This window comes from Mastigoproctus giganteus, chromosome 3, assembly GCF_048544385.1.
Source record: "Mastigoproctus giganteus isolate SK-2022 chromosome 3, ASM4854438v1, whole genome shotgun sequence".
Classification (NCBI taxonomy): domain Eukaryota; kingdom Metazoa; phylum Arthropoda; class Arachnida; order Uropygi; family Thelyphonidae; genus Mastigoproctus; species Mastigoproctus giganteus.
In genome coordinates, this window is record NC_143577.1 from 249,625,205 (window position 1) to 249,638,234 (window position 13,030).

The 13,030-nt window shown below is 37.2% G+C and overlaps 1 protein-coding gene across 6 annotated transcripts in view; it reads right to left on the minus strand.

Moving 5' to 3' along the window:
* Window positions 1-13,030, minus strand: part of LOC150089020 (uncharacterized) — a 291,242-nt gene that overhangs the window by 157,499 nt on the left and 120,713 nt on the right. For 4 of the 6 annotated variants that reach the window (XM_090371014.1, XM_090371012.1, XM_090371010.1 and 1 more), the window contains one exon: window positions 3,787-3,861. In XM_090371014.1, coding sequence (XP_090227140.1) covers window positions 3,787-3,861 — 75 coding nt within the window. The remainder of the gene's footprint in view (window positions 1-3,786; window positions 3,862-13,030) is intronic. The other 2 variants (XM_090371013.1, XM_090371011.1) reach the window with 1 other exon arrangement.

Here is a 13,030-nt window from a genome sequence, read left to right on the forward strand (position 1 = left end):
AGACTCAATTGGTAGAGAGACTTAAGTCATAGTAGGTTTTTTTTTGTTTTTTTTTTCAGCCCTGGCAACTTGGCTTTATCGCCCAGGTTATCAGCCTCATCATGGGGAAGGGAAGAGTTGTACTGCTAAGTAGCCAAGTGGTGATAAAGTTAGCTGGGTTAGTAACATTAGTGATATACACTGAGTGATCACTGAATTATGATCACCATTATCAAAACTGAATGCAACCAGTTGACCACAAGAGTGCAGAGTTGGTCAACCTACATAACATAGATAAGGTGTCAGTGGTTCAGTACATAGTAAAATTCTGAGCACAATGGGTAAAAGGAGGGATTTTTCAGACTTTGATAGATTGTGGGTGCTCGACGAGCTGGTGCCTCGATTTCCCAAATGGCTGAACTGGTGGGGTATTCGAGAACCACCATAGTTAAAGTGTACCAGGACTGGCATCAAAATGGTTAAACAACAACCCGACGTCAAAACTGCAAAGGTCAGCAAAAGGTTGAGGTTAGAGGTGAGCACTGGGTCCGACAACATGTACAGGCCTAGCACTATTGAAGAGTTGACTACCTAATACAACATGGGCCAACCCAGAACAATATCTGCCATGACTATGTGCCGCACACTCGCACGTATGGGCTATACCAGCATACGACCCCTACGGCATCCTCTGCTAACCAAGGTTCATTGCGTAAAAGACTCTCCTGGTGCAAAGAGCATGCAAGTTGGATGATAGAAGACTGGAAGGTGTGCTGGACAGATCAGTCACGTTATTTACTCCACACCATGGATGGTTGTGGAAGGATTTGGTGTCAACAACATGAGGCTCTTCATCCATCATGTATGGTATCAAAAGTGCAGGTCTCTGGAGGCAGTTGTATGGTGTGGGGCATGTTTCACTAGCAGGAACTTGGACCCCTGGTGCAAGTGGAACAACGTATCAGTGGTCTTCACTATTGTAAACTGCTTGCTGACTGTGTATACCCCGCTATGTTACACTTTTTCCCGAATGGCAATGATGGCTTCCAAGATGACAATGCGCCAAGCCATGAGGCACTTGTTGTGCAGGAATGGTTTGAGGAACAGTTTTGACTTCCAGCATATTAACTGGCCTCCGAACTCCCCTGATATCAATCCCATAGAGCACTTGTGGGACACCATGGAAAAGCATATCAGGCGTCTGGACAGATCAATCACCTCCATACTTGCATTGCTGACTGCATTACACACAGCTTGGTTTTGGCCCTACCTCCCGAATGCTTCCGACATCTTGCTGATTCAATGCCACGTCGGATAGCTGCTGTACTGAGGGTAAAAAGGAAGACCTAAAAAGTATTAGGTAGGTGGTCATAATTCAGTGTATACTAAGAAAAAGAAAGGAGAACTTCTTTTCTGGGTTCTTACATTGTTAATTTAAGAAAAGAACAACTTCAAATGAAATGAAAAGAAAGACAAATTAAATTAGAATCTTATTCACTTAACTTATAGGAAGAGCACTATACAAGTCACAGTAGTTGTTTGGCACCAAAGGCCAGAAAAATATCAAAAGAACCTAGAGAACCCTAAGACATCATGGCATAAATATTATTCGGGATTCTTCTAATTCATCTTTAAGATAACCATGGGAAGCACTGAGCAAGATATGTTTCATACAAGATTTACTGAGATATAATGATAAAAGAAAACACATACTAATAAGTTTATTTTATCTTTAGATGCAATAGAACTATCAGATGTAACAGAGGGTGTAGTTAATTTTGGCAGATGACTAGAAGCAAAACTATAATTTGGACAAGAAGCAAGTTTCTTACTCTTAGCATTTTCAGAATTGAGTTTGGATTTATTAATGTCTTGTTTACAACTGCAATTAGGCAGAACATGAAGCTGGAGATTGACACAGGACACTCTAAACTGGCTTGGCATATTTTATGGAAAACAATGGTTCCCCCCCTAAAATTTCCTTTATAGAAGTAGTAATTATAGAGAACATTAATTAGGACAAATTATGTGAATAGTTGAAGTAACTGATAACTAAGATTATCAAAGAAAGAAAATGAGGCTTAGCAAATTATAAGTGACAATGGATGTCAATGAGATCATATTTATAAAATGAATCAGAAAATGTTGTTACAGTTCTAGAACAAAATGTTCATTAACAAACTTAAGAAGCACAAACCTTTTCCTTGTTATGGATTATTCACAGAAATTTTTTTTTGCAAACAAGCTTTTGCAACTGGGAAAATTCAGACAATGAGAAACAGAAATTAAAAGCAAGCACTACTTTGTAGATCTAACTGCAGAAGGAGTAATTCTGATTGAATATTACAGTAATACATCTCCACAGCAGGCAGCTACACTTTTAAGAAAAAAGGCTAATGCCATTGTAAGTTGTCATTTGAAGTATATATGGTATAGAATGCAAATTGACTGTTTTATAATTGCAATGCCAGATATTAGCAGATTTGCTTTAATGAATAGCAAACCTGGCTCATAAGAAGACAATCCATGCTGAAAGGGGGGGGGAAAAAAAAACCTTTATATCCTACCAGGTCTTGTGTATAGCAGACTTATTCTCAAGGGCATGAATAAGTTGACTAGTTAGAAACCAGCACAGGTAAAAAAAACATTTGAATTACTTGAACTCCACCAGTGCTTAGAAAGGGCTACTTATAGTTTTAGCAGCAGCATCCTTGGCAATGCAGCTATAAAAGCATACAGGCTTGGAAGAGGAGCACATGTGTACTGAGGAAGGAGAGAGAAGCAACAGACTACTTGATAAATGTGCCATATCATTATTATCAGCCACAGAAATTTGAAGGTAGGAGAACTGTGATCCAACTCAAATGACAATAAATCAGCTAGTTCGCAATGGGCACAAACTTATTGTTCCTGGAAATTTTACAGCACAACAGCAGCAGAATGCCAGTATGCATGCTAAATAGAATTTAGTATCAAATTCAGTCATAGCATTGAATCTTTTTCAGGAAAGTGAAAATTGCACTGATAATCAGTTCTGTCATCTAAAATTTGTTTCAAAGTAAGAGTATTTTGAGCTGAATGCCTCGATAAGAACATGGTTTGTCATACCCTATTATAAGATGACAGTTAATTATGATATGCTGGATTGTGAGTTGAGTATGATAGTAAAGACAGAAAGGTGAATCTGAGGTAGAAAGAAGATAAGCGAGTAAGGTGTGTATAATCTATCCTTGATTTTGCAAGCATGACTACTTCTTTACAGTTTAAATGGAAACTGGATGGCTGAGACTAGAGAATTGGTTTTATCTGATGGAGTTTGTTGCCTTCTTTATTTTGCCAGAGGTTTACCAGCGATTTATACTTCAACTTATTACAAGGTTTTTATAGTTAGTTGCATGGTTAGCACTCTTACTGCCAGCTAGGTCAAACTGAGGTGAAAATGAGATCCAAGGTTTGGGAACCTCTATTGAGTTGGTTGTTGCATAGTATGAAAGTTAGGGTTATGAAAGTTAGGGTTACATGCTGATTCAGCAATAATTATTTGAGAGGTTTAGATGCCCAGGAAGATTAAAGTCCTTGCAGATAAATTTAGTGGCTACAGAATACAACTATTGATAATTTCTGCAGAGAGAGGTGAAGAAATATATAATTATAGCAATAGCAAATAAATCATTATGGCCTGAAAATGTAATTCTGATGGCTTCAGATGAGTTTATGATTGTTAGAAGAGAATAAAATTTAAAATAAGAATATAAAATTTATTTTATTTTACTGCACAATACTCTCCCAATAAATAATAAAAACTACCTTTGACCCTACTTTTATATCTTTCTTTTCTTCCTCCTCCTCCTCCTCCTCCTCTTCTTCCAAGTTGCTATCATTCTATAAAAGCACAAATAAGATAAATACACACATGTGCACACACACAATATGCAAAAACAAAAGTAGTACTAAGAGAGAAAAATTGACAAGGAGAGGATAAATTAAGAGTAAGGGATATAGAAGGAATATGTGCCTTTTATTTCTTATTTTGCATTATAATGCTGATAGCATTCAGAAATGTGTTCTTTGCATCTGCTGATGTTAGTCTTATTTTTATTTTCAAAATTTTTTTTATTATTACTAAAAATTTTAAAAAAATTCCTGGGTGCCAGATTAACTAATGGCTACCTAGTTCATAAGTTCTTTCAAAATCCATTTTAGGCTTCCAGAATTACTCACTTGAATATTTCCCATCTGGCACTGATAGCCGTTAAAATTATCAGTTAGTCCTACAAAAAAAAACTATATGAACAATCTAAGACTATTGTAATCCTCTTGTAAAAACAATCACCCTGCCTCTTCTTTAAGTGGATCCCACATTGTAACCACTGCTTTCCAGTAGTTCCTTTACAAGAACACTTTTACAATCTGACAAATCCTTACTGATAACTAAATTGAGAATATGTATTTCCTGTGTGGCATCTCTAACATACTAATACAAAAAGTATGATATCAAACAAAGCCAGGTTGTGAATATAACTGGGTGAGTGAACAAGCCACGGTTTCTAGTGAATTACTAGAAAATTAAAGTTCCCAAGGATAAAAACTATCTGATCTGCTTGTCATATTTATATATTCATTATACTCATCTGGTCTATAACATATGTTTATCTGATGATATGGATCACAGTAATGCTTGTACTCACCTCACAAATTCTTGTTGTTTGTTGCCACAACAGTAGACGTTGATAAGATGTTCTGAGGATAGCAACGTTACAAATGAGGGGGAAGATAAAGCTTGGAATACAAACCTAAATAACTTCAAGGAATGTGTCAGGATAGTAAACTATAGAAGATTATTTAGTCTCAACTATGCCTAGAGTAATGTAAGTGTTGTTAATAAAATGGCTGAATATGAACTCCTCGTTAGGACAACTAATGCTGATATGACAGGGCTAACAGCAACGTCGTGCCACCCTGAAATTGGTGATGACGAGTTCTACTAGAGTATGTATGATGTATTTAGGAATGATAGGGAAGATAGAAGGGGTTGAGGGGTCAGGCTTTTTGCCTGACCCCTCAACCACTCAGCAAAAGAGCCTTTTGCTGAGTCTGAAGTTACATCTGCCAGCATAGAATCTGTGTAGTATGAGTTAGTTGAGTAGAAAGGAACAATGAGACAGAAACCAGAAGATTGTGAAGAATATCACAAGATTCTTTACAAGCAGATGGAATGGACAAGCAAGCATGAATGTCTTATGAGTGACTTTAATCTTCCCCAGATTGATTGGAATAAGTGCGAGGGAAACTCATGATGGAGAGAAACTTTTTTAAAAATGATTATTAATTGTACTAGCATGTTAGAGAAAGTACTAGGAGTGAGGATATTCTTGACCTCATTCTTACTTACGAATAAGATGACATCACAAGTTTAAAGTAGAGGAACCGTTGTCAGAGGAAGTGATCATGCAATCATCAGTTAGAAGAAGAAGAAAGATGTTGCAGTAGTTAAAGGTAAAGGCACTGGTTTTCACTTCAAAAGAGGGGACTTTTGACAGTTTAAGGCAACATATGGCATCTGTGAATTGGTCAGATTGCCAAGGCATGGTGAATGCATTTTAATTATGGAATATTTTTAAAGCAAAAATCACAGAAGCCATGAATGCACATATATCTTTAAGAAAATACTGCAGGAGGATGATGCCAAAATGAATGACAGAAGAGCTGGCTGGTCAAATAGAGTAGAAAAATGTAGCAAGGACAATTACAGAGTGATGAAAAGTAACGAAGCCTACACCAGGCACAAGTTGATCTGTAACTGTACCCAAATAAGGTCAGGGAGGCCAAGGCTGAGAAAGCACTGGCTAAGAGAGCAAAGAATGGGGAAAAGAATTTTTCATGTATGTGAATCCAAAGAAGAATAAAGCTAATCAGATCAGACCTTTGTGCACTAGGTGTGGGAAAGCCTTAGATAACCCAGCTAATTTTGCTGGGTTTCTAAGGCTGGACTCATCTCTGGACCATTCAGAGATGAGTCAAGACGTACTAGAGGTCCCAATGTATACCAGTTGAACATGCCCCAGACCATTACCAACTGTCCACCTGCCTGAACAGTTCCTTGTTGACATGACCGGTGCATAGCTTTGTGCGGTTTCTGCCAGATATGCACCCTCCCGTCCACTTGAAAAACTGGAAACGGGGCTCGTCGGACCATTACCATTACTAGAGGCACATGATGCAAGAAAGCAAGCTTATGCAGCATCAGCCAAAAAAAAAAAAAGAACCGCTCCCATTTCACCCCTCCGTTTGTTCCAAGTACCTGTCAAGCTCAGCCTTAAATTTATTTAGGCTATAAACTTCCACAACAAAGGATGGAAGTCTGTTCCATCAACCAACTACCCGCTGGCTAAAGGCAAATTTTTGCACATCTATCCTACATCTGTCTTTCCTCAATTTGAATTTATGCCCTCTCAGATGATTATTCTGAGCAAGAGGAAGAATTCCATCAGCATTTAGCATGCTTGTTATTTGGTTTTTAGGAGCATCAGCAAATAAGGCCATATTACTCCGGGAATATGCGGTGGTCATTCCCTGACCTTTCTGCATCCTCCGTATTTGGTGGTGACGGACTCAAACCCCGGTCTAATCAAGAAGCGTGTGCTACGCACTGCTGCTCCTTCCCACCTGGCTACGGAGACGCCGCATTGAGCATGCTCAAACCATTCAAAGCTTTATACACCTCAATCAGATCACCTCGTAGGTGCCTCAAATGAAAAGACCAGGAGACCATCCCCAATCATCCAAGGTCCAATGCCGATGTTCTTTTGCCCAGTTGAGGCATAGAGTCCTGTGTCATGGTGTTAGCAACTGGTGGGTCGACAGCTCCCATAGCCTATTGCAGCCAATGATCGTCTGATGGTCTTGAAGACATTTCTGGAACTGCCCTCGTTGAAGTTGGTGGGGATTTGTGCCACTGTTGCTCTCCAGTTGGCTGAAACAATGCAAGACAGACGTCGACAGCCACGTTCATCCACCACCTTTCTCCACCCACAGCACTGTCCACGATGAGATGTTATACCAGAAATGGCATATTCCCGATACACTCTTGATACTGTTGAAAGGGGACAGTGCAATTTCCATACCACCTCCGCAATAGTGACCCATGCGTTGGGCACCCACTATCATCCCTCTTTCAAAGTCTGTTAACTCATAACATTTATCCATACTGACATCGAATTACTGCCTGTGTGAATGCAGTGTATCTATATTACCTGTCATGCGGTGGGTTCATCCACTAGTGAGAGGGGTTACAGCATCCCGTTGCCCAGGTATCCCATGAATTCTGTCCTTTCAGTCTATATCTTCCATACTTTAATAGAAGAACCTTTGAAAATTTATAATTATTCAAAAGCAACAACTCACTCCCTTTTCACTTAGTATTTCACTCAGAAAATTTTATTTTCTTTGTGAAGTGGACAGCACTGCAATCCAATGAACAATTTGAATAAATTTACTATCAGTTTACACTCTGATTAAACTGCCTTCTTATAAGTGATCAAACTAAAAGGTGAGATTTACACAGTCATATTGATATGCCAGCCATTTGCAACACAACTTCTAGAAAGACAGCGATCATCTTAATCATATCTTAATAGGCAAATATTTCAAGATGCTCTGCTGTTGTATGTCTGAGAGATACTAGGCAGATGGTGCACATACATTAACAAGACAATGTAACTGTCTGCCTAGGGTCTGAGAGACACTAGGCAGATAGTGCACATGCATTAGCACGTTTCCTTGTTAACACCCCCCCCCCAATATACTGTCTGATAATAAGGAAGTAACTTTAAATTTCATAGAAGGCTATTAACATTTTGATAGTACTGTGGAAAGCAGCCTTGAAAGAGCATTCAAACAGATAGCATAGATGCCAGGATTTTCTTGGAGGGGAGCTACGGCAGCATTAGAGAGAAATTAAGCTTTAATCATCCTATAGCAGTACATAAAAAACATGGCATGTGTGCCGAGCATGCACAGTAGATGGTTTTATGTGAAACATTCTCTTTGCGTTTCTTTTACCAGACTACCCTCATATAACACGGTTTTGCTCTTAACACGATTGAGAAATTGCAGCAACCCTTGCACAACACTACTTATATAACAAGGTTAGAGAATTGCAGTAAAAAAAGGTAAACTGCAGCCATTATCAACCCACTGCAGGATGGAAGCCTCTTCAACAATTTATATTGAGGGAATTAGACCCCAGTTGGCCATGCTGGTCCAGTGCGGGTTGGCAGATTGACAGTATTTAGTAGATAGGGGCTTGAACCCCAGTCTACAGTAGCATACGCTCTGAGTACTCCCGCTCCTGACCACTTGGCTATGGAGGATTGCAGTAAACCTTGCATAACATAGCATTTTTGCACTTTTGTGCAGGAAACTCTACTATTTATTATGTTGGATGTAATTTTTCGACATTTCCATTCTCTTTTTTTTGTGAATCTCCGCTGTTGACTCACTAATCATTATGCAAAAAAAAAAATTGGGAAATCAATGTACAGGTAGTTTTCGACTTTACGAGTTAATTCGTTCCTAGTGCGCGCTTGTAAAGCGAGAATTTCCCATAGACACATGATTAAAAATAGGGGTTACGTTATCGACAATGAAAGTAGTTAGCTAATTAGGTTATGTTTAAACAATGATTGATTTATGGAAAGAAATGAAAACGTTTATAATAATAGAGAAATTATTTACGACTTACAAATGTTAAAGAATGTTTATTTTTCATCATCATCAACTAAATGCAGACTCGTTGATCACTCATTATTGGCTTGGCACTCGTTGGTTTGTTTCCAAGATAATCTTCTCTTTTCTTTATAAATTTCAATAGCACGCATAAACATTTTTTAACGGAATGCACAAATTGCAACTAACACGATTTGAATGGAGTAACAAGTTTGGGAAGCTTAAAAAAAAAAAGAGGAATGAAGAGAAGATTCTGAAAATTTAGTTATGTTTTTTATACGATTGAAGATTTCAGTAAAGGAGAAACACATTTCACCATAATAACGTAAAAACCACACAATTCCAGCTATCGGTATTTTTGCAAATCAAAGAAGATAGTTTACTATCCGTTTATAATTGCTTGCAGTAACGGGAAAGCCAAATAAACCAGAAAGTGCAAAATTGTTTTTACTGTTTTATGGTCGTGACCTCCAGAAATGTGCTTTAGAAAAATATCACAAAGGCGTTTAAAATTGATTTTTATAACGGGAACACATGATAACAATGAAAGTGTAGTGCATTTTAATGATCTGAATTGGTAACTAATACAATTTACAAACCACGCTCACGACCTTTTATATGGCCTTAAGGTCACGCTCGCGACCTTAAAAATGACATTTTAGAGAGATAAATAGCTTAGTTATACAGAGATCTTGAAATGAATTACCAAAAACCAATGTGTTATTGGGTTCACGTTATATTTTAATGATACAATGGTGTCTCTGGAATTGATTAATATCGTAAAGCAGGGTACACTGTATTGTATAGCTATGCATGTGGTTTGGAATGCGGTATTTATGAATGTTTAACATTCATTTTTTTGCAATTAATGTTCATATTTTCGATTTTGTTGATATTTGATACTTGGGGGGGAAAAAAACAAAAAACTTTTAAACCTGGGAACTTGTAAAGTGAGAACTGCCTGTATTTTAATTTGTTGGCAAATCCCCGTATTAGGTTCTGTGCTTTTAAACTTGTTCAAGATCATAAAAAAAAATTGCGACTTCAAAGCATGCAGCTCGTGACCTAAGGCTTTTGCAAGGTTATTTTGGTTTTTATTTGATTGTTTATAAATTTTTCCAGGTATGTATTACTAAACTTTGTTCTTAAGAACCATATTGGAATAATTTTTGTTGTGAATTAAATTCCAGCCCTAAATTATGCATAAGGAAAGTAAAAAAGGCACCGCTCAAAAGAAACTATTTCTCTAGAATCAAAGATATAAATTTTGGATCACCTTAAAAAGGGGGAAAAGTTATCATACGTTACGAAAAGTTGAAATATAAATGAAGCAACAATCTGGACCATAAAGAAAAATGAACAGAATATTAGAACTGCTGTTGCTGCAGGATCTTTCATTTCCACAAATATGACATATCTTCCTTGAGTGCCAATAATTGAGAAAAACGGAAAAGCACTCAATATTTGGATTAATGATAGCAGTAAAAAAATGGATCCTATCAGACAGCAATGTAATTAAACAATAGGCACTAAAAATTCATAACCATTTTGAAAAAAAAATTCTATTAACCTGGAGTTTGTTACTAGTAAAGATTGGTTTGACCGATTTAAAAACCGCTTCTCATTACATAACATATGTATTTAAGGGGAAAGTGCATCGGCTGATAATGAAGTTACCAAGAAGTACGCAGAGGAAACCGGCCTCCGTAGCCGAGTGGGAGTGCAGTAGCACACGCTCTTTGAGTAGACCAGGGTTCAAGCCCCTGTCTGCTGAATACGGTCGATCTGCCAACCCGCACTGGACCAGCGTGGCAGATTATGGTCCATTTCCCTCAGCATGAATTGTTGAGGAGGCTTCCATCCTGCAGTGGGTTGATAATGGCTGCACTTTACTTTTTTTTTTTTTTTTTTTACGCAGAGGAATTTAAAAAAAATTATTCAAGAGCACGGATACAGACTACATTGTTTTCAATGCCGATGAGACAGGTCTTTGGTGGGAAAAAAAAAAATACCAAACAGAACATTTCAAAAAAGAGAAAACTACAAATTTTAAGGCATCAAAATATTGTCTAACATTACTTATGTGCAGTAATGCATCAGGAGATTACATGATAAAACCTATGCTAGTTTAGAGATCCTCTAATCCTCTTGAAATGAAAGGTGTAAATAAAAGCACATTACCGGTATATTGGAAATAAATAAAAAAGCTTGGGTAACTGCTAATTTATTTAAAGAATAGTTTCTAAATTGTTTTGTACCAGTTGTGGAACACTTTTAAAATGGAAAAAATCTAGATTTGAAAGTTTTATTACTATTGAATAATGCCCAAGTTGAAGTAATGTTCCTATCACCTAATATAACTTCTTTAATTCAGCCATTAGATCAGGGCATTATATCTACCTTTAAAACTCATTAAATCAGAAAATCGTTACAATGGATTTTGGGAAAAATTGGTTCTGAATCTATTGAAGTGATGGAGGCATGGAAACATTTTTCAATTGTGGAGTGTATTGGAATCATAGCTTTTATCACTCAGAAGTAAAACTGTCAATGTTAAATGTATGTTGGAAAGATGCATGGCCAGAGTCAGTTCATTCAGGAAATATGGTTGAACTGGCAGAAAGTAGAATCGGTGCGATAGTAGAACTTGCTAAGTCGGTAGGAGGAATAGGTTTTGATGATATGACTACTGAAGAAGTTCAAGAATTACTAGCAGAAAATGAGGGCAGCAAAGTGGATTTGGTGGAAATGGAATTGGAGCTAAACCAATTAAATTCAATTCAGAGGATGATAGTGCAGATGACAATTCTGAAGTTCCAAATTTTACACTAAAACACATATGGGAAGGTATAAACTTAGCAGCTGAATTAGAATCTTATTTTTTGAATGCAGATCCTATGAACGAAAGGAGCACAAAGTTTAAAAGGGAGCTTCAAAAATCCTTAGCTCCATACCATCAAATTTACAAATATCTATCAAGCAAAAGCAAACAAACCCAGATTACTGATTTTTTAAAGAGAGCAGAAGATATACAAAATCTACATGCTGCAGAAGAAAGTTCAGAAGATGAAGATATTCTGCAACAGAGAAAACGTCCTTGTTTGATTGTGTTTAGCAGCGACGAAGAGGAACAAAATTAAATGAACATACATTATCTGACATAGGTATCACAGTTTGTAAGACGTTTGTTCAGTTATTACTATTTTTAATAAAAATTAACTTTCTGATAGTCATAAAAAAATGGTGTATTTTTGTTAGCGTTTGGAACGTAACCCCTCCCCCCTTTTGTTCTGGTTCTTAGTCTCATATAACTTGGTTTCGCACTACACAAGATTTTATAGGAACCTAACTACCATGTTACGAGGGTTACCTGTATTTTGATTTGTATATATTGGTTACGAAATAAGAGCTTTTGTACTGAACATATTTTATTGATCATTCACAAATTTCCATAATTTCAGCTGGAAGACAAGATACAATGGATGGATTTATGATAAAAGTAAGAGACGTACATTTGCAATGGCAACATATCTAAATGTCTCTGGAAAACTGCATTGATTATGAGGTAACCAATCTTGTAGTTGAAACTGAGGAAAGTTAGATTGAATGTTTCTTGCAAGAAAGTAATTAACGGTTCAGTTTCTTCCAACCCAAAGTTAATGCTAAAACTGGCGGCTCGTGATCATGTGTATTTTATGTAAATCTTTCTTAAACAGCACTGCATCTTGAATTGAGTACAGCAACAAAAACAAAATGAATGAAATCAATTATATTCTGTATGTCACTGTTAGGAGAAATACAGACAACCATTGTATCACTTGGCCATTGGGTAACAAGCACTCCACTGTACATATGTTGCCAATGGGCCAAATAATGACAGTCAAGTCAGTTGTTTGTCAATAGCATAACAATGTGTACCTCATCCATCTTGTTGTAATATATCGCAACCCCAGCTGTCCATTTGGTTTCACACTTGAATTGAACCACTCAACTGAAGTTTAGGATGGTGACACTCATTATTGTCTAACCAAGTTTCAGATAGCAACGAGATTTGGCAGTGCTACTGAAGTGTCGATGAGGTTGGCATGGTGTGTCTGTAGGCTTTGACAGTTGAGTAAGAGAACTGAGAGTTCCTTACTACCATGAATGAATTAGAGTAAACTGTCCTGTCTTGTTTGCAGCCGATTAGTTGAGAGCCAGGCAAACTCATTTTGTAGATCGATGGTGTAGTGTTTCTCATGCCATGGTAGCATCTCTTGTTTGATTGGCGAGACGATGTCAAGTCCACTGATGTCAGTTATCTAGCTGCTGTTCATGTCCCTTT